General features: G+C 44.2%; 1 protein-coding gene across 1 annotated transcript in view; it reads right to left on the reverse strand.

Annotated features, from left to right (window-relative positions):
• GPAT2 (glycerol-3-phosphate acyltransferase 2, mitochondrial) overlaps positions 1-26,476 on the reverse strand; it is a 99,453-nt gene that overhangs the window by 43,035 nt on the left and 29,942 nt on the right. Inside the window, exons 9-13 of the mRNA XM_066589420.1 lie at positions 12,264-12,345; positions 11,475-11,687; positions 11,290-11,397; positions 7,289-7,374; positions 3,040-3,140 (exon numbers count right to left, since the gene is read on the reverse strand). Coding sequence (XP_066445517.1) covers positions 3,040-3,140; positions 7,289-7,374; positions 11,290-11,397; positions 11,475-11,687; positions 12,264-12,345 — 590 coding nt within the window. The remainder of the gene's footprint in view (positions 1-3,039; positions 3,141-7,288; positions 7,375-11,289; positions 11,398-11,474; positions 11,688-12,263; positions 12,346-26,476) is intronic.

Here is a 26,476-nt window from a genome sequence, read left to right on the forward strand (position 1 = left end):
CTAGGTCTTCAGAGGGAACCAGTAAACTGTCAAAATCAAATCTTTAGTCATAAGAAAGAACTAACAACTGACTCATCTGTTATTTGAGTCTGAATTACCAATAGAAACTAAGAACTGTCAGAATTAGTTGAAAGCTGTGACTGGGAATTATCATTCTAGCTTACTATCCTTTGACCAAGAGTTGAGTAATAACTCTTAGGTGTCACTCCTGTGGTGACCACTTAGAACTGGGATTCCGATTTATTATACCATTGGTCAGAGTGGATGTTTTGACTCCATTTGTTTGTACTCAAGGAGATTATTCCTTTTACACTTTCAAGCCTCCCTCTCCATACGATTGGAAGCATAGGACTATTATCTTTTTGTGGAGCAGTGTAAAATATACAGAGGATAAAAAGGCAGTCTGTCGGGGCTGCCCACCAGACTACTTGGCTGTGTTCACATATAGCGTGGGAGAATTTCAATCATCAATTACAGAGGTATTATAAATCAACATTTTTCAGAAAAGCAGCTTGGCAAAGTATGCAAGTACACTACTGCACCGCTGATATTGTTTCACTGTACAAAAAAAGAAGGTGACGGGTTCCCTTTAAAGGGGTTTTCCAAGAAACTACTACTGATGACCTATCCCTCAGGATAGGTCATTAACAGCTGATCGACTGGGGTCTGTCACTTGGGACCCCAGCCATTCAGCTGATCAGGCTCCCGCGGTCTGCACTGCAATACATAGTGGTCAGAGCGGAACCTGTTGCTCCGAACCCAGGATAGTGGCCAATGCTTGTAACTGTAGGCGCCGCTCTAAATAAAATCAATGGGAGCTGTGCTTGCAGTTACAAGTGCTGGCCCCTACACAATGGTCAGAGCAGCAGCTTCCATTCGACCTTCAGTATTGCAGCGCTAACAACGGGCACCTGATCAGCCAGGGTCCAGAGCAGTGGGCCCCAGATCATCAACTACTGATGACCTACCCTGAGCGCAAGTGCTTAATAAAATGTCCTGGAAGACCCCTTTAAATGTTCCCGTAATGTTTAAGAGCTGTGTACACACGATTTATACAAATGTTTTAACATATTAGGAAAAGTTGTGACAACTGGTTAAAGTGGTATTCCCACCACAGTTGTTTATGTCAGGATATGCCATTTCTGTAACTTGCGGTCGGTGATCACCTTAGCAGGCAGAACAGGAGTTGACGAAATGGTCTACTATGCTAATCTGTCCAGCCAAAATGCTGAAGCCAATTGACAACCTCCAAAGTGGACACCAAAGCCTACAGCTTCGGTTTCCATTTTACTAATAGCTGGTTTTGTCCAGGTTTCCATCCGGACGCCATTTTAGCAGACCACATGGAGCCCTGGATTCTGAAAGCAGTATGAACTTAGCATAATTTGTGCTCATTGGAGCAGTTGACTCCTTCCCCAGAGATTACACAAGAGTGGCCTAGGATAGCTCTTCTAAAACAAAAGTACCCCCAAGGCTCCAATCCTACACTGTATTGCATATTAACCCCCTGCAGTTTAAGATGAGCTTTGGTTTCTCTTCTTTCTGTTCGTTCTGCAGGAAAAGAACATTACAATTTTGCATAGAGCTTGTTCTAATTTAAATGTCTGTTGCTCTGGGTATATCAGGGCAACTGAATATTGACAAGATTTGTGGCTTTAAAATGATAGCAAAAGCATGTCAGTAGCATTTAAAAAACTGGAGCTACAGCCATTTGAAGTGGGGTCGGGAATACGAAATTTAAAGCTGTCATTTCAGTGTGTGCAAAGGCAGAGATGGAGGGTGAGGACAAATGAGATGGCAACACAAAAGATCTTTGACTCTCATGCATCATCCCCTATCCCAGTGAAGGGGTCACATGGGCGTTGTCATGTAATCACCCCCATACATCAGAGAACATATTTGCTCTCTCATTGTCACATACAGGGGTCCACTTTCCCAGAAAAGGAATGAAAAGCTGAGAACTGACTCAACTAATCATTCCTTTACACCGTTTAACCCTGCAAAGATGCTGCAGTAATTGCCGACCACGACATCTAAATGTGTTACATAAAAATTTGAAAAAGTTTTCCCCCCTTATGCTAGACTTTAAAAATTGTGAAAATAGGAGAAAAACACCTACACGTAATTGGTGTTGCCACATTCATAAAAACCCTAACTATTAAATAATTTCAAAACACCGTAAATTCCATTAAAAATGCCAAAATAGCAGTTTTCGGTTCATCTTTCTTTCCCAAACCAGGAATAAAAAAAATAATCAAAAAAGTATATCTCAAAACTAGCATCAATAAAAACTACATGTCGCTATGCAAAAAAACAAGCCCTCTGCTCTGGTCTTGGAACATAGTGACACGCCAAAAAATTTTTGTAAAAAAAAAAATTTAAAAAGGGTTAATTTTGTGCAAAAGTAGTAAAACACTATAAAACCTCTATATATTTGGTGTTGTCATAATTGTAACAGCACTTAGAATAGAGTTGGCACAATACTTATACCACAGGGTGAATGCAATATAAAGAAATCCCCAAAAACAATGGACAAATTGCCTTTTTTCATTGCTCCCTAGCAAAAAAAAAAAAGTAAAGCTATTTAGTGCATATGTACCCGAAATTAGTTCTTGTAAAAACTAGAACTCATCCCACAAAATGCAAGGTCTAATAAAGCTACAATGACAAAAAAAAAAGTAATGACTGCTGGAACACAATAGGAAAAAAGATTTCCTGGTTTAGAAGGCTAAAATTATGTCCCTAAGGGGTTAAAAATAAACTTAAGGCGTCATATTTATATGAGACATACAAAATCTACAAAAAAAAAATAAGTGACACTTTCAGGAGGGTTATTCTAAATTTAATGTGACTGTTGGGGAAGGGTTAAAAGCACCACAATGGTATAGTGCAAGTACCCACAGTGCATGTAAGCTGCAGCGTATCCCTCGTCCTGCCGGCTCTATGTCACTACATGGTTGTGTAGTAGGAATTTCTCCAAGTTAGGTTAAATAAAAAAGCGATATAGACGACATCCAGCTGGGATGAAAATCACACTACCTCTCAACGCATGCATCAGGAATCCATCAACCAAGGCTTGCTGCGGTTCATCACGTGTTCCTATACCCCTTTCGGTTGCGGTCTCATCCAACATGCTTTTCCTAGGCAAGAAGCATAAAGAAAAATAAAGTGAGCACCTTGTAGTAGCTGGACATCTACTAATTAGAAGAGCAGCACTAAGACTAAGGCAACAATCTGTGCCTCCAGAAGAATGCCCCGCCACCATCAGTGGCCGCATCACTGGAGAGCGACAGATTCAAAGGCAATGTTAGTTGGCATGTTGTAACTTCAAATTGTGTTTTACCAGTTCCTTTCCCGTCAGGACATTCGCAGAATGTATGGTTCACATTCATATACATGAAAGGTTTATCCGATTTAGACAATCGCAATACAGATATAGCAGTGGTTCACTTCAGCCAGAATCCAAAGACTATCAGTATGCATCCATAGTACAAGGGGAGACCCTACCGAGAGAGTGCCGTGATGTAAGCAAATGCTACTGAGAGGGTGCTCTAATGTAAAGCCAATATCATCATATTAGATACTATCAATAGTGACTATATATATCTAGTATTGATACATCGTGAATAGAGATGAGCGAGCATACTCGCTAAGGCAAACTAATCGAGCGAGTAGTGCCTTATGCGAGTACCTGCCCTCTCGTCTCTAAAGATTCGGGTGCCGGCGGGGAAGAGCGGTGAGTTGCGGGAGTGAACAGGGGGAGCGGGGGGGAGAGAGTGAGAGAGAGATCTCCCCCCCCGTTCCTCCCCGCTCTCCCCCGCCGGCACCCAAATCTTAAGAGACAAGCGGGCAGGTACTTGCATAAGGCACTACTCGCTCGAGTAATCAAAAATCAAAGAGAATCAGTAATGATTTACAATTTTAAAAAGAGTGCGCCCAGTAGTAGTGGCACGGAAATTTTGCCACATGTGAACCCAACTTTATGCTGACCATACACATTAGATAGCAGCCAGCAAAATACTTGTTTGGCCAACAGCTCCTCCTCTTGATTGCCCATAGACATGCACACTCAGTCTGACCTATCCTGAATAGGAAGCAGCTCATCTCCCTTGAGAACAAAAGGTTTTGACATGCTACATGCTGGACTTTGTTTATCGGATATTTTCTAAAGAGCCATTTATATGAGAGAATTATCGTGCAGAATTCTTTCAAACGGACAAAAATGCGCGATAATAGATACGTCTAAATGCAAAACATCATTTACTTTTCGGTTGTCTCTCACTGACTTCTTGCTGTGTGTAAACGCTCCCCGCTCTTTGCTTCACTGGGAATGTGAAGCGCTGAGTGAGAAGTGAGTGATGGTCAGCGATGATCTGCCTGTCTAAAAGCTCTATACGAGCGCTAACGATCGGCGGAGACGTCACCCGCTCATGCAGTCATTTAGCCGACATTCGTCCCGTGTACATGTAGCATTAGTCTGTGGGCTGGTGAGCAGCTGTTAGTTCAAGGTAAACTACACCATAAATACTTGTTTTCCCAATTGTTAATCATTAACCCCCTTGGTGACATCTGCCATAATTATATATATATATATATATATATATATATATATATATATATATATATATATATATATATCCCCGTGTGTGTGCGCGTGTGCATATATATTATATATACACACACACACACATATATATTATATATACACACACACACATATATATTATATATACACACACACACACATATATATTATATATACACACACACAGACACATCATAGTCATAAACAGCAGCTAAGCAGCTAGGAAAAATCTAAAAATTCTTGTGTCCTCAAGGAGTTAAACACATGAACAGCACAACCTATATCTACTCCCCTACATTCATGCATTGTGTAAATGCTCCCTGACATCTGGACCTGCCAAAAGCGATGTTCCCATAGGATGACACATAGCCTGCCACATGTGTGCTTAGCATGCTCCTAGTTACTCCCGATGACATTTCCCCCGGTCTGCTGCACAGCTACCAGGAGGCCTGCAAGCAATGGGATATTTACAGTAGCTGTAAGCGCTGTAAATGCCTTAAGACCGCGGCCCACACAACTCTTCTCTTCCTATTTATCCACACAGATTATTCTTCATTATCTCAGACAGTTATCTCTGCAGTGTATTCCCAAGCGGGGACATAAATACTCCGGGATGGGATAGAATGAAATATTATTTTATCTGTCAGAAGGAGAACATTTCTTTAGATCTTCCTAGTGCTTTTATTGTGTCATTTCCTCATATACCATATAGTATGTAGGATGACGAACGGGGGAAAAAATCCTAAATGATAGAAAATGATGTGGTGCAGGGGTCTCCGAGCGCAGGCTACATTCACACTATGCTTTTTGCTCTGTTTGACATATGCGCCAGGAAGGCTTCCAAGGCATACATCAAACTGATCCACCTCCAAATATAGTATTTATCATCAATACCATTTTATTCTGGGTGTATTAGCGCAGCAGACTGCACTATTGCATTTGGATGAATCCTCTAAAAAAAAAACAAAAAAAAACAAACATCCGTTAAATGGATATCATAATAGTCTATGGGTGCAGATGTTACCATACAGCATTTTTCTGAGCTATCTGTCCTGAGCCCTTGAATAGGATTTCATGATCCACCCTTTAAATAAACAGCCTATGAGTAATGGATGCATTAAAAGAGTTGCTGGTATACATACATATACACAGTGATACCTTGGCTTGCTAGTGCCTCAGCTTGCAAGCTTCTTGACTTGCAAGCAGGCTCTCTCCCGAATTTTAGCTCTGATTTAAGAGACCATGTTCAGTGACAAGGGAACTCCCCGCGGGGAGTAAAGAATCCCCTGCCACAGCTGTGACAGAGGATTGCGAAGCTTTCCCATCGATTTAAATGGGGTTGCCGCTGCTGGCAGACCCACTGAAAGCAATAGGATGCCAATACCCCTGCAGTAATTTTCGCGGCTTCTCCCCACACTGCTCTGAAGTTCTTTCATCAGGCGGGGATTTAAAATCCCGCCTGCTGAAAGAGCTGTAACTGATTGGTTGAGCGCTCAGCCAATCACAGGCAGCGCTCGGCTATTCATTGAATTCAATGAATAATCGAGCGCTGCCTGTGATTGGCTGAGTGCTGTGACCAATCACAGGCAGCCTTCAGCTATTATTTATTGAATGGCTGAGCGCTGCCTATGATTGGCTGAGCGCTCAGCAAATCAGATACAGCTCTTTCGGCAAGTGTGGATTTTAAATCCCTGCCTGATGAAAGAACTTCAGAGCAGTGCAGGGAGAAGACGTGGCTACACGCAGCTGAGCCCCGGCAGTGGCGGAGAGGCGAGTATATATTTTGCTATTGATGATTTTCAGGGAAGGGCTTATATTTAAAGCCCTTCCCCAAAAATCCCTGCGGGGTTGCCGGCAGCCAATTGCATTCAATGGGGTTGCCAGTAGCGGCAGCCCCACTGAAAGGAATGACAGAACGGATTAATGCCATTTCCATTCATTTGAATGGGAAAACTGGTTTTAATATACAAGTGTTTTGGGTTAAAGGGGTTGTCTCGCGAAAGCAAGTGGGGTTAAGCACTTCTGTATGGCCATATTAATGCACTTTGTAATATACATCGTGCATTAAATATGAGCCATACAGAAGTTATTTACTTACCTTCCCTGCGCTGGCGGAGCTACGCGATGACGCGTAGAAGGGGGCGGAGCCAGAACGCAGCTGCTGCCGGACAGACCCGAAGGCAGAAGACCCTTCTGCGCAAGCGCGTCTAATCGGGCGATTAGACGCTGAAGTTAGACGGAGCCATGGAGACGGGGACGCCAGCGCAGGGAAGGTAAGTATTCTGCGAGTAGGAAAAATTACAACATCCTCTATTTTGCCGCAGATTCTGTGCGACTTCAAATGGGAAATACAAATACTGAAAAAAAAAACCTGTACTGTACATGAAAGATAGCGAGCTTGCGGAATCCAGTCTGCCCATGTGAGCCTGGCCTTACGCATTGCTAACGTAATATTAAAGGGTTGTTCCCATCTGATCACATAAAGGCATACCACTTCCAAACACAAATCAGAGAGGAATCGCATTGGAAATTCCACATGTAGGTTTTGCCCATTCGCAAGGCTAAATCCATGCGTGGATCGTGGCAGAAATCCTTGGGTTAGCGGAGGTGGAATCCACGCGGAAAAATTTGCACTGTAAACTTACTCAAAAAACATTTAATCCACTAGCACTGTACAGCTAAGATAGTCTCTATATTTAATACCTTGTCCCCAGAATTCGTGGTAGGAAAGCTTCCCGCAAACATGGAATGGGTCCTGAATGCTTCCAAGTGTAGTTGTTTATGTACTCCTGTAACAGGGAACACAATGAGACAATACTACTGAGAATTTATGATACATACAGTTCAATGTACAAATGACCGCTCAACCAATCACTAGCCACGAACACGTAACCACCGAAGCCAGTGATTGGCTGAGCAGTCGTGTGTACAATGGATGGCAAGTGATATCTGCAGCAGCTTTTGGGACTCATTGGTGAGGATTAAGGTGGCTGCGCTGGTCCAAAAGACCAAGAGTAGAGTATGGATTTTTTTTTCAACTTTTCAGCATTCCATGACCATACTATTTTTTTTTTCAGTCTTGGAAAATGCCTTTAACCCCTTCCCAACCACATAACATAAAAAACACATTATGGAGGTGGGGGCGCAAAGAGTGTATCTGGGTGGTCGTCATCCGTTTTCAACAGCCGACAACCACTGATTGGAATTGACTCTTTTGTAGTTACTTAGATGCTACAGTCAATGCTGACTGCTGCAGTAAGCAGGGAAAAGGCTCCTGTCCACCCATCATCAACCTGTCATGCAATCGTGGATTGCCAAGTTAACATAGTAATGTAGTATGCAAGGCTGAAAGAAGACCATGTTCATCTAGTTCAGCCAGTTTCCACCCCCAACCCCTTGTTGATCCAGAGAAAGGCAAAAAACCTCAATGAGGCAAAAGACAAATTTACCCTATTCTAGGGGAAATAATTCCCTCCTGACTCCATAATGCCAGTTAGAATAATCCCTGGATCAACATTTGAGAGTTCCTACCTGACTCCAAAACCCGGAACAACCCCTCTGGTTATTTAACCCCTTCAGGACACGGCCCTTCCCCCCCCCCACCCCCATTTTCATTCCCCCCCCCCCTTAAAAAAATCATAACTCCTTTATTTATCCATCGACGTCGCTGTATGAGGGCTTGTTTTTTGCGGGACGAGTTGTATTTTTCAATGCTGCTATTTAAAGTACGATATAATGTACTGAAAAACATTTACAAAATTTTAAATGGAGTAAAATTTTAAAAAACGACATTCCGCCATCTTTCGGTGCGTCTTGTTTCTACGGAGCACAAGATGCAACAAAAGGGACATGATAACTTTATTCTATGGGTCAGTACGATTGCTACGATACCAAACTTGTATAGGTTTTTTTTTTCAAAGACATTTAATTTTTTTCAATTATTTTCTGCCGTCATCTTGTGCGCACAATAACTTTTTATTTTTCTGTCGACGTAGTTAAGCGAGGGCTCATTTTTTGCGGGATGTCCCGTAGTTTCCGATAGTACTAATTTGGAATATGTACGACTTTTTGATCGCTTTTTATTGCATTTTTTTCTAGGAGGCAGGGTGACTGAAAAAGTGCATTTCTGGCGTTCTTTATTTATTTATTTTTTTCGGACGACGTTCACCGTGCAGGGTAAATAATGTGCTAGTCGTTTAATAGATCGGACTTTTACGGACGCGGCGATACCAAATATTTTTTTTTTTTTTTATTTAGACTTTTTAATTATAGATATGGCAAAAGGGGGGTAATTTAAACTATTACTTTTTTTTTTTCTCTTACAATTAAAAAAAACTTTATTGCTCTTTTTTTACTTTAAGTCCCCCTGGGGGACTACAATATGCGATACTTTGATCGCTCCTACAGTATGACGTAATGCTATAGCATTACGTCATACTGCATTCTGACAGGCAGCCTATCAAGCCCCCCCACGGGGATGGCTTGATAGGCAGTCTCTCAAGGCAGCCCTGGGGCCTTTCAGAAGGCCCCTGGCAGCCATGACACCTGCACGGCTCCCCCGATCTCTCCGCGGAGGGGCCGTACGGGACCCCGACAGCAGCATTTAAAGGGTTAATGGCCACAATCGGTCAAACGGACGATCGCGGCTATTGCACGCGGGTGTCAGCTGTAGCAAACAGCTGACACCCGCACTGTATGCAGAGCGGTCGCCCCGCGACCTCTCTGCATACATATCCCGACGCTCCAGGACGTTAATGTACGTCCTGGAGCAGGAAGGGGTTATGGTCTATATCCTGCAATGTCATAGCGCTCCAAAGAGATGTCTAGCCCCTCTTAGACTTCTCCATTGATTTTGCCATCACCACTTCCTCAGGCAGTGAGTTCCATAATAGAGAGTTGGCATGGCAATTTGGGCCTAGTAAAGGCTTCCAGAGCTACAAAGCTGAGATGCTATTAAGCCCCAATAAGAAAATACATGATGCCAGAATTGCACTTTTGGGGCAGTTTTCCTATCTTTAAAAAAAAAAAAAAAAATATAACAAAAAGTTATTAAAAGAAGCATGAACCTCAAAAACGATACCAATAAAAACTACAGCTTAACTAGCAAAACAATGAGCCCTCACAAAGCACCAGCAACGGAAATAAAAAAAAAGGAAAAAGTCACGGGTCTCAGAATGTGATGACAAAGCAATTTAACAAACATTTATTTTTGTAAGGTAGTACAACATAAAAAATATAAACAAGTTTAGTATCGCTATAATCATATAGAATCCAGGAATAAAGTGAACGGGGAACAAAATCCTCCAAATAATGGTAGATTTTTTTCGCAATTTCAGCTTACTTAAAAATGTTTACATTATATGGCAAAGTAAATGCGGTCAATGTAAAAAAAAAAAAAAAAAATACAACCTGTCCTGCAAAACAACAAGAACTCATACAACTATATTGACAGAAAACTTTAAAAAATAAATAAATGTAAAAAAAAAAAATCTTTACATCAAGGATGAAAAACAAAATGGAAAAAAAAAATCTCCAGTCTTAAGAGGGTTAAATGAAAAAAAAAATGAATCAATGAACTTTCGATATTATCCATTGCTAAACTAATAAACAACATAGAGGATTGTAGTAAAGAAAAGGGCTCCTGGGACAAGAACCTCATGGCCGTATTTACACGGCCAAGAATAACACACGAGTTCTGTGTGACCGGGTTAAAGACAAAAAAAAAGAAGCCTGTCCTATTTTCGGATGAATTTCATACAAGAACAGAACTTGTACTGTGTAGTAATCCCCCAGACTGCACGGAAGTCTGTGTCATGCGATGAGCGTTGCACCCAAGTATCTCAGGCGCAACAACTCACTAGTGCCCATGTAAATATGGCCTTTTAGGGTAAAAAAAAAATCTCTAGGTTTCCTTACATATTGGGTTGGGCATCAGCTGAGTGCCTGCTTAACTTGTTGGGTCACCACTGAAGTCACCATCCATGTGAGACAAAAGGCAGCTGCACCCATGGATTTTCAGCAGTATTGCCCAATTTGTTTTATATGCGTATGAGGGGATTCTGACAGATGGCAAGGAAAAAGGGTATGTGGGGTTTAATATCCATTAAAAGGGTTGTCCAGGAATTGTAAAAAAAATTGCCATAGGCCATTCTCACACATGCGTTTTTTTCCGGCGATTACTGCGGCGTTTTGAATGAGACCATGTGTGAGTGGCCTTAGAGGAGATCATTACTAATCCTTTAAACGTCCCAGCGCTCCTGCAGTGATTACGTCATATACCTCGTTCACGGCATCAGAGCAGCTAATCAATGGGGCTTAAAAATCATGTGTCAGTAATGCAAGCCTGACAGCTGAGGCCAGTGATTGGCTACAAGGGTAACGTGATGTCAGTGCTGTAAGGCCAAAGAGGACTGGAATAGAGGAGCATTTTAAAGAGGAGTAATATTTTCTCCATTATTTTGGGCAGTTTCCTTTAAACGGAAGAGAAAATGATTAAATGTCGAAAATAGAAGACAAATACATAGAATCGAAAGAGATAACACAAAGATAAAAGGGACTTACCGACAATTCCCAAGTGAGCAGTATATGTTCGTGCCATTCTCAGAAATCATTGCTAATTCAAGAGTTTCCTCGAACAGTGTCACGAGATACAACTCATTGTGCAAAAACTGAATAAACCATACATAGGAATTAAAAAAACCAACCTGTAGTGAAAACGGCTGAGCAAAATCCACACGTACACAACCCAGAGAGCTGGACCAGGGACAGAAGGCGGACGTGAGGAATCGCCACAATCTTGGAAGAGACGCCAGCTGATAGAACAAGACAGATGTTAGTGGGGGAGCGCGGGGCGGAGAGCCGGGAACATCTCGTATTGGTACACACTAACCTCTCTACCTGAGCCGGCAGATCCTGGACAGGTGTCATAGGATATACCCACAGGTGCAATGAGGATGTCGGAGACTACTCCAGACTGTATGGCTGCCATCATCTGCCAAACCCATTCACGGGCAGCAGGAGACGCTTTGTGATAACCCGACGAGGGGGGAGACTCCAAAAACACCAGCAAACATTGCCCTTCTGTGAGAAGTGTCTCAATATACTGTAATGAGGAAAGAAGTAGACAAGTTACGGAGTCAGATATCAAACTAGTGGAAGGAAAAGGTCTAAAAGCCCTAAATGTTATATCCACATAAAGTGAACCCCATCAGGACCTTTCCCCTGTGTTCCCCACTAAACCGCCACTACAGCTTTATACTGCAGGGAATCATGGCAGAAATTTACTGAGATGGAGGTTTTATATGTTCTTAATAAATGTAACACGCAGTGGGCTGTACTGGACCCTCGAACATTGTTCGGGGGATTTAAATGCCGCTGTCAGAATTGACAGTGGCATTTAAAGGTTTAACAGCCCCGATGAGCCGTGTAACTCATTGGTGCTTTTGCTGCTGGGTGTCTGCTGTAAGAAACAGCCAGCGCCCGTTTTGTATGAAGCGAAGGCGTCCTACGATCTCTCTTCATACACAAACCGGCGTTGCAGACCGTCAAAAGGCGTATCGATGGTTAAGGGGTTAATGACTAACAAACATCATAGAGCAATCCATATATTTACGCAGCAATGGATATCAGGACAAGCTCATGAAACATGGACAACATTCTGCAAGGCTTCACCCCTCACCGCAGAAAGAACTGCTCCACTGAGGGCCTTGGACGATCCGTTTGGAGGAATAAATACAACTCCTAATTTCTTCAGGAACCACCTAAGAGCCAAAAGAAAATTGGGTTATAGATGGAAGCAAAACTAGATGAAAGGTTAATGCCACCCACAGGGGGTGAAGGATTCTGGTTTCTGTGCAGTTAAGGCTCAGTTAAATGCAAAGACAATCTCTCAAAGGATTGAAAGATTGACAGTTCTAGTGATCATTTTGCATTAAGTACTAATGGGCACTAATTACCATTAGCACTTTATCAGCTTCATTTGCATGTAAATGAGCCTCCAGCAGCTGACACACGGCGCCTCGCGCGCGCCCGGGGGGGGGGGGGGGGGGGCCGCACGCCGACCTAATCCAGGCACCACAAATTTAAAGCGGCGCTCCTTCCTCCCAGCCTGATCGACTTCTGCGGCTCGACGCGGCTCCGGTCCGCTCCACCGAACCACACCACCTGAGGACTAACCCCTGAAGAAAAACCCATTTCCGGGACCGGACCTGCGGAGCCGGCAACAAAAAAACGTAAGTTGCTCACAAGGGGCTGGGGGACAACACTCAGGACTGAATAGACTCCTCACAAACGCAAACACAGTCCAGGCGGACTACAACACAACCGGAATACCCTATTCCCTGTAGACTGTAATATCCCGCGGTCGGCGACCGCCATATCTGACTGGCGCAACTCCCCCACCCTCTTCCACCGCGGCCAGACCTAGGCTAGAATCAATTGGGCGCTATCAAGATTTAGCCAACTGAATACTCTTTGTGCGGTAGCCCACGGCAACGCAAAGATACAGACCCCTGATCTCTACAAGCAAATACTGACATAGTCTATACTATAACGACAATTCGCATAACCCGCCACACCAACCCAATGAATTCTAATATGAGTACACGCGCGAAAGGTGGCTCTGCCACCGAAAAACTAAAGGAATTTTCTCGCTCTGAAACCCCTGATCACACCCCGCGTGCAACACGACCCACACAGGCGAAAGAGCCTGAAACCGAAACAGGGCAAAGCGCAGAACCTACCATGCGCCAACTCCTAGACGCAATCAATACCTGTAAATCTTCTCTTACTAATAAAATAGAAGAGATCAAATCTGACGTCTCCCTACTACGACAGGACTTACACAATATGCGCGATAGAATGCGGGAAATGGAAGAGCGTGTCTCCAACGCAGAAGACTCACTGCGTCCATTAACTACGGCGGTCAAAAAGGCAACAAGAGCGATAGAATTATGCCAATCCAAAACAGACGATCTGGAGAATCGCTCGCGTCGTAACAACTTACGCATAATAGGCTTACCTGAAAAATCAGAGGGTTCCCATATAGAAACATTCGCCGAAACCTGGCTTAAAACGCTACTAGGAGACGACACCTTCTCTACCAACTTTACAGTAGAAAGAGCCCATCGAGTCCCTGCAAAACCGCCACAGCCGGGAGCCCCCCCGCGCCCCTTTCTTATAAGGATCCTAAATTGCAGGGACCGAGACGCTGCACTACGCCAAGCCAGAATTAAAGGTCCGCTGAAGTATAACAACACAACGATTTCCTGACTTCTCTGCTGAGCTACAAAAACAAAGAGCCACCTTTACAGAGGCGAAACGAAAATTTAAAGAGAGACAGATTCCCTACTCAATGGCATACCCCGCCCGCCTACGAATCGTAGCCCAGGGAAGGGCGATCTTCCTGCAATCTCCCACAGAGGCCTTGGAGTGGCTAGATATGCACCCTGAAACACCAAAAGGATGAACGTCCCCACAACACTAGCTAATGGGACTTTAAATCTTGTTGTGACCCAAACGCCCGACATTCCTTTGATGCATAGACTGTGTGCAACACGACCGGGACACCGCTAAAGTTATGGTTGGAGCCCAGCGGTCAGCCGCAAGCCTCTAAAGGAGCCAACAGAAGTCTTCCCCTAAAAAAGACAGAACATCTGCTACTTCTAATTAGATTGTAGCTAAATTGTTTTCTTGTTTTCTTCTTTGTCTTTTCCTTTTTCTCCCCCTCCTTCCCCTCCCCCCCCCCTTCCTTACCCTTTCCCCCAACTTTTCTGTTTTGCTGTTTTCTTTGATATCCGCGGTATAATTTTAGTGAGATGTCAATGTTCAATGTTTTGAATTGTTATGTTTTTGCTCTTCAACAATGTCTTCCACAAACAGGCGCTAACACAATTCCCCCCCTTACACACATCAATACCAACCCCCTCCCATCCCAAGATCACAGACAAAAGACTAAATCTTACATCCACGTAAACAATGACGTCCCTAAAATGCCTTAGCTGGAACGTCCGAGGGCTTGGCACAGCACTCAAACGAAGGACTGTATTCGCATATATCAAACAACTAAACCCGCACATCATTAGCTTACAAGAGACCCACCTTGTCAAAGATAAAGCAGACACCATGTCAAAACCATGGATCCAGTGGACTTCCCATTCCTTTCACACCTCCTCCTCTAGGGGCGTCTCGGTGCTAGTTCACAAATCAGAGCGCTGGAACCCAATCACCACCCGCAGGGACCCCGAAGGAAGGTACATATTTATATACGGAGAAATAGACTCCAAACCATATGTCATCTTATCCATATACAATCCGCCCCACAATAATCTCCATATCTTGCAGACTGCTATTGCGTTTGCACATCACTATCCATCAGCGGAGGTGATGTGTCTAGGGGATTTTAATATGATAATGGACCCTATCAAAGATAAATTCTACACATCCTCTAATCCCACCCCCACCTCAAACTCCCCTTTGAGACAATTAATCGAAAGCGTCGGATGGGTCGACCTCTGGCGACTACGCCACCCTGAGACACAGGAATACACTTGCCACTCACCGGGATACAACGCACTGACAAGAATAGACTACATATTTAGCTCCATAGAACTGGCAATACATCTCGCAAACATAACACACTGTCCGAGAGGCATATCAGACCACAGCCCCATACTGCTAACCCTAAAATTCCCACAAATTAAAATAAGGCCCACATGGAAACTGCACAGATTCTGGCTCAAACTTATTGGACCGGACGACCAGATGCCTTTCCACATCTCCTTATTCCTAGACGCCCACAAGGATAACACCCACCCCGCCCTGAAATGGGACACGCTCAAGGCCTATATTAGAGGATTCCTCAAATCAGCTATCTCACACATTAAAAAAACGACATCCCAGGCCGACAGGGAGATAGAAAACCAAACCCTAGAGGCCGAGAAAACATATAGATCAGCCCCCACAGACGCCAACAAAGTAGCCTGGCTCAGCCTATCCCGACTCTATAAGCACCAAATACATGCCAAAGCTAAACGTCAACTATTTTTCTCCAAACAACATTACTTTGAGTTAGGGAACCAATCCAGCCACCTACTCGCTAACCTCATCAAACGGGAAAACCAAACAAACACGATCCTTAAGATCAAAAACCAGCAAGGAACAGAGTACACTGACGCCCCATCTATCACCAATTGCTTTAAAGAATTCTATGCTCACTTATACACCTCCACCTCTCATAATACGGTAACAGATGTCTTGGCTTATCTGAACGATCTAGACTTCCCTACCCTCTCTGAAGAACAGGTCAATCTCCTGGAAGCCCCCTTCACTTTGGAAGAGATCCAGCTAATAACCCAAGATATGGCCCTTAACAAATCACCAGGACCCGATGGTCTTCCCATAGAGACATATCGCAAATACCACGAGCAACTAGGCCCACAACTTCTTGAGGTGCTAACTCAAGCGCAACTAGACAAAACACTCCCAGCCTCATTCTATAAAGCATCCATAGTAGTCATCCTGAAACCTGGGAAAGATCCCACAGATTGTGGATCTTATCGACCCATATCACTGGTGAATGTGGATTACAAAATCCTAACTAAAATTCTGGCCACTAGACTGAACCAGGTGATCCTCTCCATAATACACCCCGACCAAACGGGCTTCATGCCCGGGAAGTCTACAACCATTAACATCCGCAGAGTCCAAACAGCTATCCAGTTAGGTAAACAATACAATATGCCCTGGGCTCTGGTCTCATTCGACATGGCAAAAGCCTTTGACTCTGTGGAATGGGCCTTTCTGGAGGCCTGTTTGATCCGTTTCGGATTCGGACCCAAGTTTCAACAATGGGTTAAAATTATATACAAATCCCCGACTGCAAATGTGGTCGTCAATGGTGTCCCTTCGGCGGATTTCCAACTGGCAAGAGGTACCCGACAGGGATGCCCTCTATCCCCGGCCTTGTTCGCCATAGCCATAGAAGCACTGGCGATCCGACTAAGAAGTGCCCCTAGTGTAACCGGCATTAAATGGTCAGACCTCGAAAGCAAACTGGGACTATACGCAGATGATACAATCCTATTCTTATCGAACCCATCAGACTCCTTTGCCCAAGCCATGACACACATAGACAGATTCTCCCACTTTTCCGGACTACATGTTAATTGGTCCAAGTCAACAATCCTCTATACAGAGGCCAACCCAAAAAACGACCCCTGCGTCGCAAGATACGGACTAAAACCAGTCTCAACATTCAAATATCTGGGAATGATCATGTCACACGACCATAATAATGCAATAACAGATAACATAAATCCACTCTTAGAAAATATAAAACACAAACTGAAGCGATGGGCTAAACTACCATTATCTGTAGCCGGACGCATAAATCTCATCAAAATGGTCGTCCAACCCAAATGCCTATACATACTACAGCACATGCCAGTGAATGTCCCCAAGCGCCTCTTTAAGTCCCTAAATTCCCTAATGATAACATTTATCTGGAATTCCTCCCGCTCTAAGCTGAGTCTATCAATCCTACAAAGACCCAAAGAGCAAGCCGGAATGGCCCTACCGGACCTCCGGCTTTATTACCTAGCAGGGCAACTGCGAAACATCAGAGCCTGGATCTTGGGAAAAGAACTACCTATAGCAGACAAACAACTAGCTAAACAAGTAACAGGACAAAATCTCCTGAACTTTTTAGAATTTCCAGAATGCACCAAAGCCACCGAACTAATCCCACTCCATAAACTGGCTCTTAGCGTTTGGAAAGAAATAAAGACTCTGCAGAGCTACCAGGGTGTAATACCAGAACTCCCTCTCTGGAACAATCCTGGTCTTACCGCACTACAGACCGTCCCAGACCCACAATACTGGATCGCCCAAGGAGTACAAACAATAAAAGATATATATATATATAGACGGAATCCTCCCCACTTTTACACAACTGCGAGATAGACTACAGGCCCCACGCCTCCAACTGTTCAGATTCTTTCAGTTAAGACATGCACTAAACTCCCAATTTCCCCCCCCCCCTTTCGGCCCGCATATCCAAATTCCCCACAATAGGAATTCTCAAATCCCAAGGACCCAAAGGCCTAATATCAGCTCTATACACACACCTCCTCTCAGCCAAAATAGATCCTAACCCCCCCCCCCCCCCCCCAGCATATGATAAATGGAAACTTGCCATTGCTTCCCTTACACCTGAGGTATGGCAGGATATTTCTGAATCCCACCTGTCAGTATCACCAGCTGTAAATAACAAGCTAATCCAGCTATACATTATACACCAAGCCTACCTCACTCCCAATCGACTACACAAAATGCGCAATACGACCTCGGATTCATGCCAGAGATGCCGCCAACCAAGGGCGGACTTCTGGCACTTGATCTGGAAGTGTCAGCACGTTAGGGAGTTCTGGTCAGAAGTAATAAATCTTGTAAACTCGCTGTTACAACCCCCATTATCCATTGAACTAGACCCTAAGGTGGCGCTGTTTGGTTTACTGGAGGAGGAGGTGTGGCCATTCCATACTCGGGTCTTCCTACAGAAGACACTATTCCTGGCCCGCAAAGAAATAGCCATGAAATGGATGGCAACAGAACCCCCTTCGACCCTACATTGGATTGAAAACGTAAACACTGTAACCTCGTACGAAAAAATCATATACCAAAACAGAGGATGCCCGGCTAAATTCCAAAAAGTATGGGGAGCCTGGCTAAACTCTTACTCTACCCTGATTACCAACTGAAATTTAAACCCAATGCACGTTAATCCCCTCCCTCCCCCTCCCCACCCCCTAACATCCCCCCCCCTCCCATTGACAAGTGCCTGGAAGACCTGTAACCACTAAGACCCAAATAAGGAAGAGCAAAACTCAACTTACGGTTTATAAAAGTTTGAAAATGTTTATTGTTAATAAAGTTACAGACAGATAGTTTAGGAGACACAGTAACAAGTTTGATGTTAACCTTTGAAATCACGAATATGTTTCTATTTACGTTTATATGTACTGTACAAACCTTTTCTATTATGTGTCTCGCAGACTGCTTATCATTAATAAATAAAACGAATTTAAAAAAAAATCAGTTTGTACGTAAAGCAGTAGGAGAGAACAAACTAACACATGAAGTCGATCAATATGGGCCATGATCAGAAAACATAGTTCTAGGGAAAAACTAGGCCAAATTGAGGATCCCTTAAAGAGAAAACAACACTAGTAGAAAGAAAAAAAAAGTGTGGGTGCTGTATCCCCCAATGAATGTGAGGTGAAAGGGATTTTACGGTAAGTAACAAAAATCCTGTTTTCTCGTCTGTGTCATTGGAGGACACAGCAAACCTTGGGATGTTTTAAAGCAATACCCAAGGGGATGGGAAAAAAAAGAGGTGGTGTGGTCAGCCTGTTCCCAGTTGGGGTAACTATGCAACAGGTCTACAAGGCAGCTACCAAGTAATGCTTTCTGTAGGACTTCTAGATAGTGAAGACTGGAAAGTGTTCCTATTCTAATGCAGGTGGGTGATGCCCTTGTCTTTTAACAGGCATGTCCTGCTGAAAACATATGGACAGATTAGCCTCCGTTAGGTACAGTTAGAGCCCTGCTTGCCGAGGACAACAGATTTCTGTAGTTGCTGAGAAAAGACAGATTTGATTCTCAAAAGGGCTGAAAAACAGGCAAGAAAAAGGCAGGGAAATAGGAAAGTATCACGTGTTCTCCAGTTTGCTGCTGGCAAAAAAGGCAAACCATGATCATGGTTAAACCAACGCTGAAAAAGATTCCATCATTACCTTCTCCAAAATAGCAGGAGCCATGCTCTGGACTGCGGTGTTCTCAACAGTTGATGCTGGCCTTCCAGCTGCCTGCTCTTGGATGTAGAAGGTCAGGAGAACTGTAAAGTAGTAATTAACGTTTGCCAAAGTATGTTGCATGCTGCCGATACCGCCGTAGCCAAGTGCTTTTGTGCGTGTGTGCACCCAGTTGGCTAGATAGGCAGAGAACGAACTAAGTAGGTCTGGTGCCTAAAAGACAGAAGGTTACTGAGAACGTAGATGATGATCCCAAGGTATATGTAACGGACCGGTTTTCGGGGCCTCTTGTTGCAACCAGTGCTGGCAGGTAGCCTGGTCAGGGAAAGCCTGAGGTCAGTACACAGGAACAGCTATCGCAGTATAGAGGAGCTGATAGATAGCAGAGCTTGGCTACAGGCTGAGAGTCCACTAATCTCCCAGAGGAAGGAGAGATAAGGCCAGGTTTTTTTTGCAAGTCCCATCAAGGAACAGGGTGGAGCCAATAAAGCAGACAGGAACAAAAGCAGGGAACAAGGACAGGATTCAGCAGAGGAGCTATCCAGAGAGCCTAAATAGCTCAGCAGAAAGAGCCACCGCCTTAAGCAAGATTGTTGCAGGATCTGTCCTGAAACCATAGAAGGGAATGACTGGAATCCACTTAAAGGGGCAATAGTCCCATTAGAGAGCAAATAGCGCAGGAGAAGAACGAGGGTCAGGATGCTCCAAGTTTCTGTTCTATTGTTCCATCTAGGCAGGACGGCTCCCAGAAGAGAAAACTGAGGTTTTGGGAGAAGATTTGAACTGTCTAAGGCTTGGATGTCCAAGCCTCGTATGTCGCGTAAGAGTTATTTTATTTTAGTTTTTTTAAGTGTGGATCTCAAGGGAAAAGACTGATGAGCGTGCCCCATCCAAAACAAACGAGGGATGACTTCCTATCATGCGTCAAGGATAAATCATCATAGATAGGTCCTAAAAACAGTATGTCCGACACCTTGACCTTATGTACGAAGGTATTAGATGCAACTGAACAAACCTACAGTCAAGGTATTATGCAAAGTATTTTCTACACCCATGAAAGAGGAGATGTAGTGAATTGACACTCACTACACTGAGAATATTGGCCATCGTGCAGGTGAAAAGTGTGACCCAATGCTAGTAGAAGAAATGCTAAAGATGAATAAAGTGAATGTACCTGTCAGGTGTACTCTGTCACTATACAGGCTTCATAATTACTGATGACACTAATAGACGCCTAACTCTTCCTATGAAAAGAATCACCGCAGGAAGCAAAAGCTGGAGTAGAGCACTTAGCATGGTTGGTGTATTGCGTAGTAATTAGAGGCAGTCCTCACCAGGCAGATGTACCAACTGGAAGGGCTTCTAGAATCTGCTATCGAGACAATCCTCATGAAGCCTCATCCAGAGAATGCCCTTCTGGAAGGTGAAAATTGCCAATAACTCTGAGAGGACTGTGAGGGTGTCCCATAATACTTTTTAGCCTTGGCTACTGTGCTACCAAGATGTTTTAGAATCTGGCGTAGAGTGATATGTAGCATAAGGGAGAGTATGGTCAATATTACTACTGAGTAGCATCAACATAGGAAACACAGCCTGAAAGGGGAGGGCAATCCACCATCCAGAACTACTCCGTGTAAGGGGAGTGAGAACATAGTAACACAGTTCGTAAGGCCGAATGAAGACAATGTCCATCTAGTCCAGCCTGTTTATCCTCCTGTGTTGTTGATCCAGAGGAAGGCAAAAAACCCCAAGAGCAGAAGCCAATTAGCCCTTTTGGGGAAAAAATTCCTTCCCGACTCCCTAATGGCAATCAGACGGTTCCCTGGATCAACCCCTAATAGTTCCTACTTGCCTGTATACCAGGATTAACAATTACCCTTAGATTTATAGCCTATAATATCCTTCCGCTCCAGAAAGGCATCAAGTCCCTTTTTAAACTCTTCTATGGATTTTGCCATCACCACGTCCTCAGGCAGAGCGTTCCACAGTCTAACTGCTCTTACAGTAAAGAAGGCAGATACTCGAAGAGCTGCTGGTACTGAGAATAACTGCGCTGTATATACTCCCTCATGGGAGGAGTTAGTGAGGCTGTATGGCGGATGTGACTTATAGAGTAAACCATCAGTCCAGTAGGCATACGATAACCTGCGCTGCAGAGGTAGGGAATGAGCAGTCTGTTACCAGTGAGGTTATAAAGATACCGGTTGACTGATATTATAAACATGGTATAATCATTTTAGATATGGACTAACTGTATGCAATTATTTTTCCAGCTAGTCAGCAAAAATAGTATAACTAATGTGAGATGGACGGTAGCGACAAACTGTACAATGACTCCTTCCGAAGAGACAATAATGAGGCCAATCTGATGCTCCCCAGACTGCGGATATAGCAGTAATGTAACTGTAGCATAGAGGCTAGTACTGCAGGCTATGTGGATACTGTGTCACACAGTACCATAGATTCTCTTCCATGAAGGGTGAAAAGTGACCATCTGATGGTAGCGAGCACCGCACAACGATGTCCTGTATAAAAACTAGTGGTAAAACAGTTACGTGTTGTATGACCGAGTTAATGTGGCTGATTGAGATTGTAATCACTACCTTATAGGGCAGCCGTAATAATTGTTTCGCCCACGGGAGGGGGAGATTAAGTGGCCTAAACTTGCAATCACCACCTGAGCCATCAAATACCAAGTTGAGCATCAACACCATTCTTCGACCTATGCAAGAAGGCCATCTGCAATGCAGACTCACTGAGTAATCATATGAGCTACAGATTCCGGCATTAGATTATTCATTCCACCTGAGAGATAATGAAGGTGGCTTTACACCTTTCTTTACTGCATCATCATATCAATGCAGAGTCCAGGCGCAAGGCATTTACGTCTTGAGAAAATAACATGGCGGCCTAATCGCTACATTTGCAATAATGACACAAGTCCTCCAGTGTGACTGGTCAATGAGGGGGCAGAATATCTGCATAGTCATGAGTCAAGTAGAGTGTTGGAGCACATTACTCCGCTACAGACGGGAATAAAGACATAATCATAAGGGATACAGTCTCATAGTATGACAATTACTCCTCCTAAGGAAGGGGAGTAATGATCAGCTTTAGAGACTCACAGTATTACTATTACTCTCTACAGAAGAGAGGTGGACGAGGGTTGTCATTACTGTGTAGTCATGTCCGGCGGTTGTTATTACTGTGTAGTCGTGTCCGGCATGGGGACTCACAGTACCACAAATATCCCTCCTATGGAAGGGGGTGACAAGACTGCTTATAACACTGTAGTCATACCCAATACAGAGACTTACAGTACAATAATTACTCCTCCTATAGAAGGGGGTAATGAGGCGGTAGATGCTCACCCATACCTAGAGTCATGTCAAGTGCAGTCTCCATGTACAACAATAACTCCTCCTATGAGGGGGATGGGGGCGGTAAGGGTTACCAGGTTCCCAGTACGCTGAAGCGTAAGGGACCCAAGCCCATCAGACTTACTCTAGCCTAAGCGCTGGTTAGTTTTAGAGCCAATTTTCCTATCCATTTGCACTACCCTAGATTTGCATTACAGTTTTTAATTTTTGGGGTTCGGGATCGCTAGTTTTTTTTTTGGTCAGTTACCTCGGTGCTGCCAGCCTGGACCTCCATTAAAAACGCCACTTTGTCATCTCTGGACATCGTGGCTGTTCTACTAATGCTGTGTGGCGGGGTGGAGGCACTCACCGTCTTTATTGTGTACCTCCCGCATGTCTGCTGATCCCCCAAAATTTCCAGGGGAAGAATCTGCAGCATTCTATTTGCACAGTGTGGGTCCTAGGACCAATTTCACAGTCGCAGATTTAAATGCTGAGTATGGGGAGGTGCTACCTTGAAAAACGGACGGGTATTCAGTGAGAGAAGTGAAAGCGACGGTGCACCTCCCACTGATCCCCATTTTTTCAAACACACCCGACACTAGTGTTTGTTACCATAGGAACCCAGGGCCGCCTCCTAGTTTTAGGATCCAGGCCGTTGAGTCTCTTGAGGTGACATACCATCACATTAGTTGGTGCCATCCGTAGTTCTATGTGACTATATATCTGCTCTGGTTTTAAATTAGACACTCGTATAAAGTTAAGTTTTAGATCCTCTCTGTGAATCCCTTACTCTAGGTAACCAAACAGGAAGGCTGTGACTGGCCATACAGTGGATGTTAGTCAATTCCTGTCCTACGGTGGGGTGGAGAGATTGCAAGGAAAAAGTCCCTATAGGACAAAGCCTATCTGAACCAAGGCGGTACACCAGAACTCTGCTGGAAACCTACAAGCTGGAAACTCAATTAGAGGAGTCAGCCAGAGGGAGTCTCGCCTCTGCAATAAGCGACACATTACTGTGGGCATCAGTGTCGTGACGCTAATGAATGTTCCACCTCTCAACCACAGCTCATGAGGGCCCAGAAGACAAGATTCAAACTAGCAGGTGCCAGGCGTGCCACAAAGACACGCAGAGACCTCCCCCAGGACTGTAGAGCTGGAGAGGTGCGGAGCCCTCCACCCAGCACAGGTCCATGTGAATGTGGAGCCGCAGAGAAATGGCATCCACAACCAGTGACAAAGTTGCCATGAGGACAGGCCAGGGACTTCTGGAGATGACAGGAGGCCAAGGGCCATGGCTGAGGGTGAAAACAGATGCGAGAAGCCACGGAGGGAGGGACGGGACCACCACAGGTAACTACTTGACTGGGGAGCGAAAACTCAACCAAAGGAATTTAGAGGAGGGGGAGGTAATAAGAGTTTGAAAGGAGAGGAGCCATAATGGCATACTTATCTAATGCCATTTACTCACTCCATCTTCATCTGCTTCACTTCGGCTCTCTCAGGGCACCAGCATGGTCCCTGCCTCAGCAATTGTCATTTAAGGGTGAGAGATCGGTGGATATGGGGTAGCAGGCAGGAATCTCAGGTGACCCCATGGAGGAATGCAGAGCGATTAGTGCCGCTCTGTTCCACTTTGTCTTCTTGGAAGGAGCGAGCAACAGTGTGTTGGATGCAGCACTGTTCGCCTTCCCCATTTTAAGGACAACCAGGGAAGTTAGCTGATCCCTGATTCACACCTAGAGGGAAAAAAGGAAAACTAATAAAAGCAGAGAAGACCTGCAGAACAGGAGGAGGTCTGCCTCCTATGGACACTAGGCTAAATTGGATTAGCTCAGTGCCAGCAGGAGGAGTTTAGCTGGGAGGGATGGATTCTTCTTGTGCTCGGTCTGCCTCCTAGTGGAAAGAGCTATAGCCAAGGTCTTGCCGTTCCCCCTCCCCCCCCCAATGACATGGACAAGAAATGCAAGTTATTTAACTACAAACACATAATGCTTAGGCTCTTATATTATAATTTCTACAAACGTCCAAAGTTTGTCAAGAGGATTTATGACAGAAACCTCAAGATGTATGTTTAAAGGACACCACTTAGAGGCATCTTAAGTGAGCCATATATTGCCATTATAAAAATGTACACCACGCGATATACTTCTTTACTGGATGCCTTTGTTGGGTGAATCCAGTGCCCGTCGGTAAATCCGGCATTGTGTCTAACCAATGGCATGCAAATAAGGAAGATGGAAAAATAACTCTACAGTGCCGCTTACTGGATGGCAGCATTCCTTTTAATCAATGCTTGACTCTTTATACAGGTCTGTAGACAATGACTGGGAATTGAAAACTAAGCCAGAATCTGTACACAGACAGCTGTTTTGGAGTTTTGCCCCTCATCAGTGTGCTGTAGGATCCTGATTTGCCTAGCGAGAGGCTTGTACTATGTGTCTGGAGGGGTAACATCACTCCTTAGGAAAGAAGGTGAGTCAGGAGCCTTAGAAGGCCATCCATGCTACTCTGGGTAATATGCAAATAAGGAAGATGGAACAATACCTCTGCAGTGCCACCTATTGGGCAAAAACCTTGAAACAGTTGTCTATGGTTTTGAGGCTTGGTTTTCAACTCCTAAAAACAATCACAGAACATGGCCATATACTTACTGACTAAGGAGGGCAGATAGCTCCAGTCATTTCTCTACAGACCTGTACAAAAGGGTCAAGCATTGATTTGAAGGAATGCTGCCTTCAACTTCAACTTTTTTTTAATTATGAAATCACTCATTAGCGGTGCATAAACTCTTTCTGCACAAAGATCAATGACGCCTGCGAACGCCATCTGCAGAAAATTTTCGCAAAACAGCACAAAAACACAAACAAGACCACAAAGCCTTTCACTATGCCAGCTTAATTTAGCTTTATTGGGAAGTACGCTACACATAGCAGAGGCAGCTTTTATGGGCTGGGATCAATATTAATGAGAACACAGCCTACACTTGGAACTATTGACATTTGACAATAATGGCAGGATCCCAGGCAAGGTACCACTGGGACAAAGTATGCTCCCTGTGAGGTGGAAGCGCATTATCCACAGTCGATGGTCAATGTATCTTTATTGCCTTGAGTTGAATGCAATGCTATGTGAATTGATTTTACATTGAATATACAAATGAGTTATTTTAAAGCCTTATGTAAAGAAAAACAAGAAACATTAAAATAGGATTTAAAGGGCTACCGCATGAATCATTTTCATACCAAAGTCATGAAAAGCAGTTAAAGGGGTCTTGCCGTGAGAAGAAAAAAAAAATAATGCTTACCTATTCCTCCCCAGGCAGTCTTCCTACCGCATCTTCACCTCACTGATCTTCTCCTGGCTCCCCCAGCCCTCGGGTCATGTCACTCCAGCCAGTCACATCCTTTTCTTCCTCTTATGTAGCGTACATTCTCAGCAGCCCGCTTCCTGCAGGTCAATGTACTAGCAGTGAATGCCGAATCCTTTGCCGGGCTATTGCTGGGACTGTGCATGCGCTATGTCTTGCAACAATAGAATATGAACACTCGTGGCAAGATAGACCGCATGCGCAGTTGTGGCAATTGCCCGGCATAGGATTCGGTAAGAAGACTGCCTGGAGAGGAATAGGCAAGCATTGCATCCTTTTTGCACTCAACTGTTGTGTCACCCCAACCTCCCATTTAATAGCGGTTTAATAGTAAATTTCGTTTTTGTAGCAT

This window comes from Eleutherodactylus coqui, chromosome 2, assembly GCF_035609145.1.
Source record: "Eleutherodactylus coqui strain aEleCoq1 chromosome 2, aEleCoq1.hap1, whole genome shotgun sequence".
In the NCBI taxonomy this organism is placed as follows: Eukaryota; Metazoa; Chordata; class Amphibia; order Anura; family Eleutherodactylidae; genus Eleutherodactylus; species Eleutherodactylus coqui.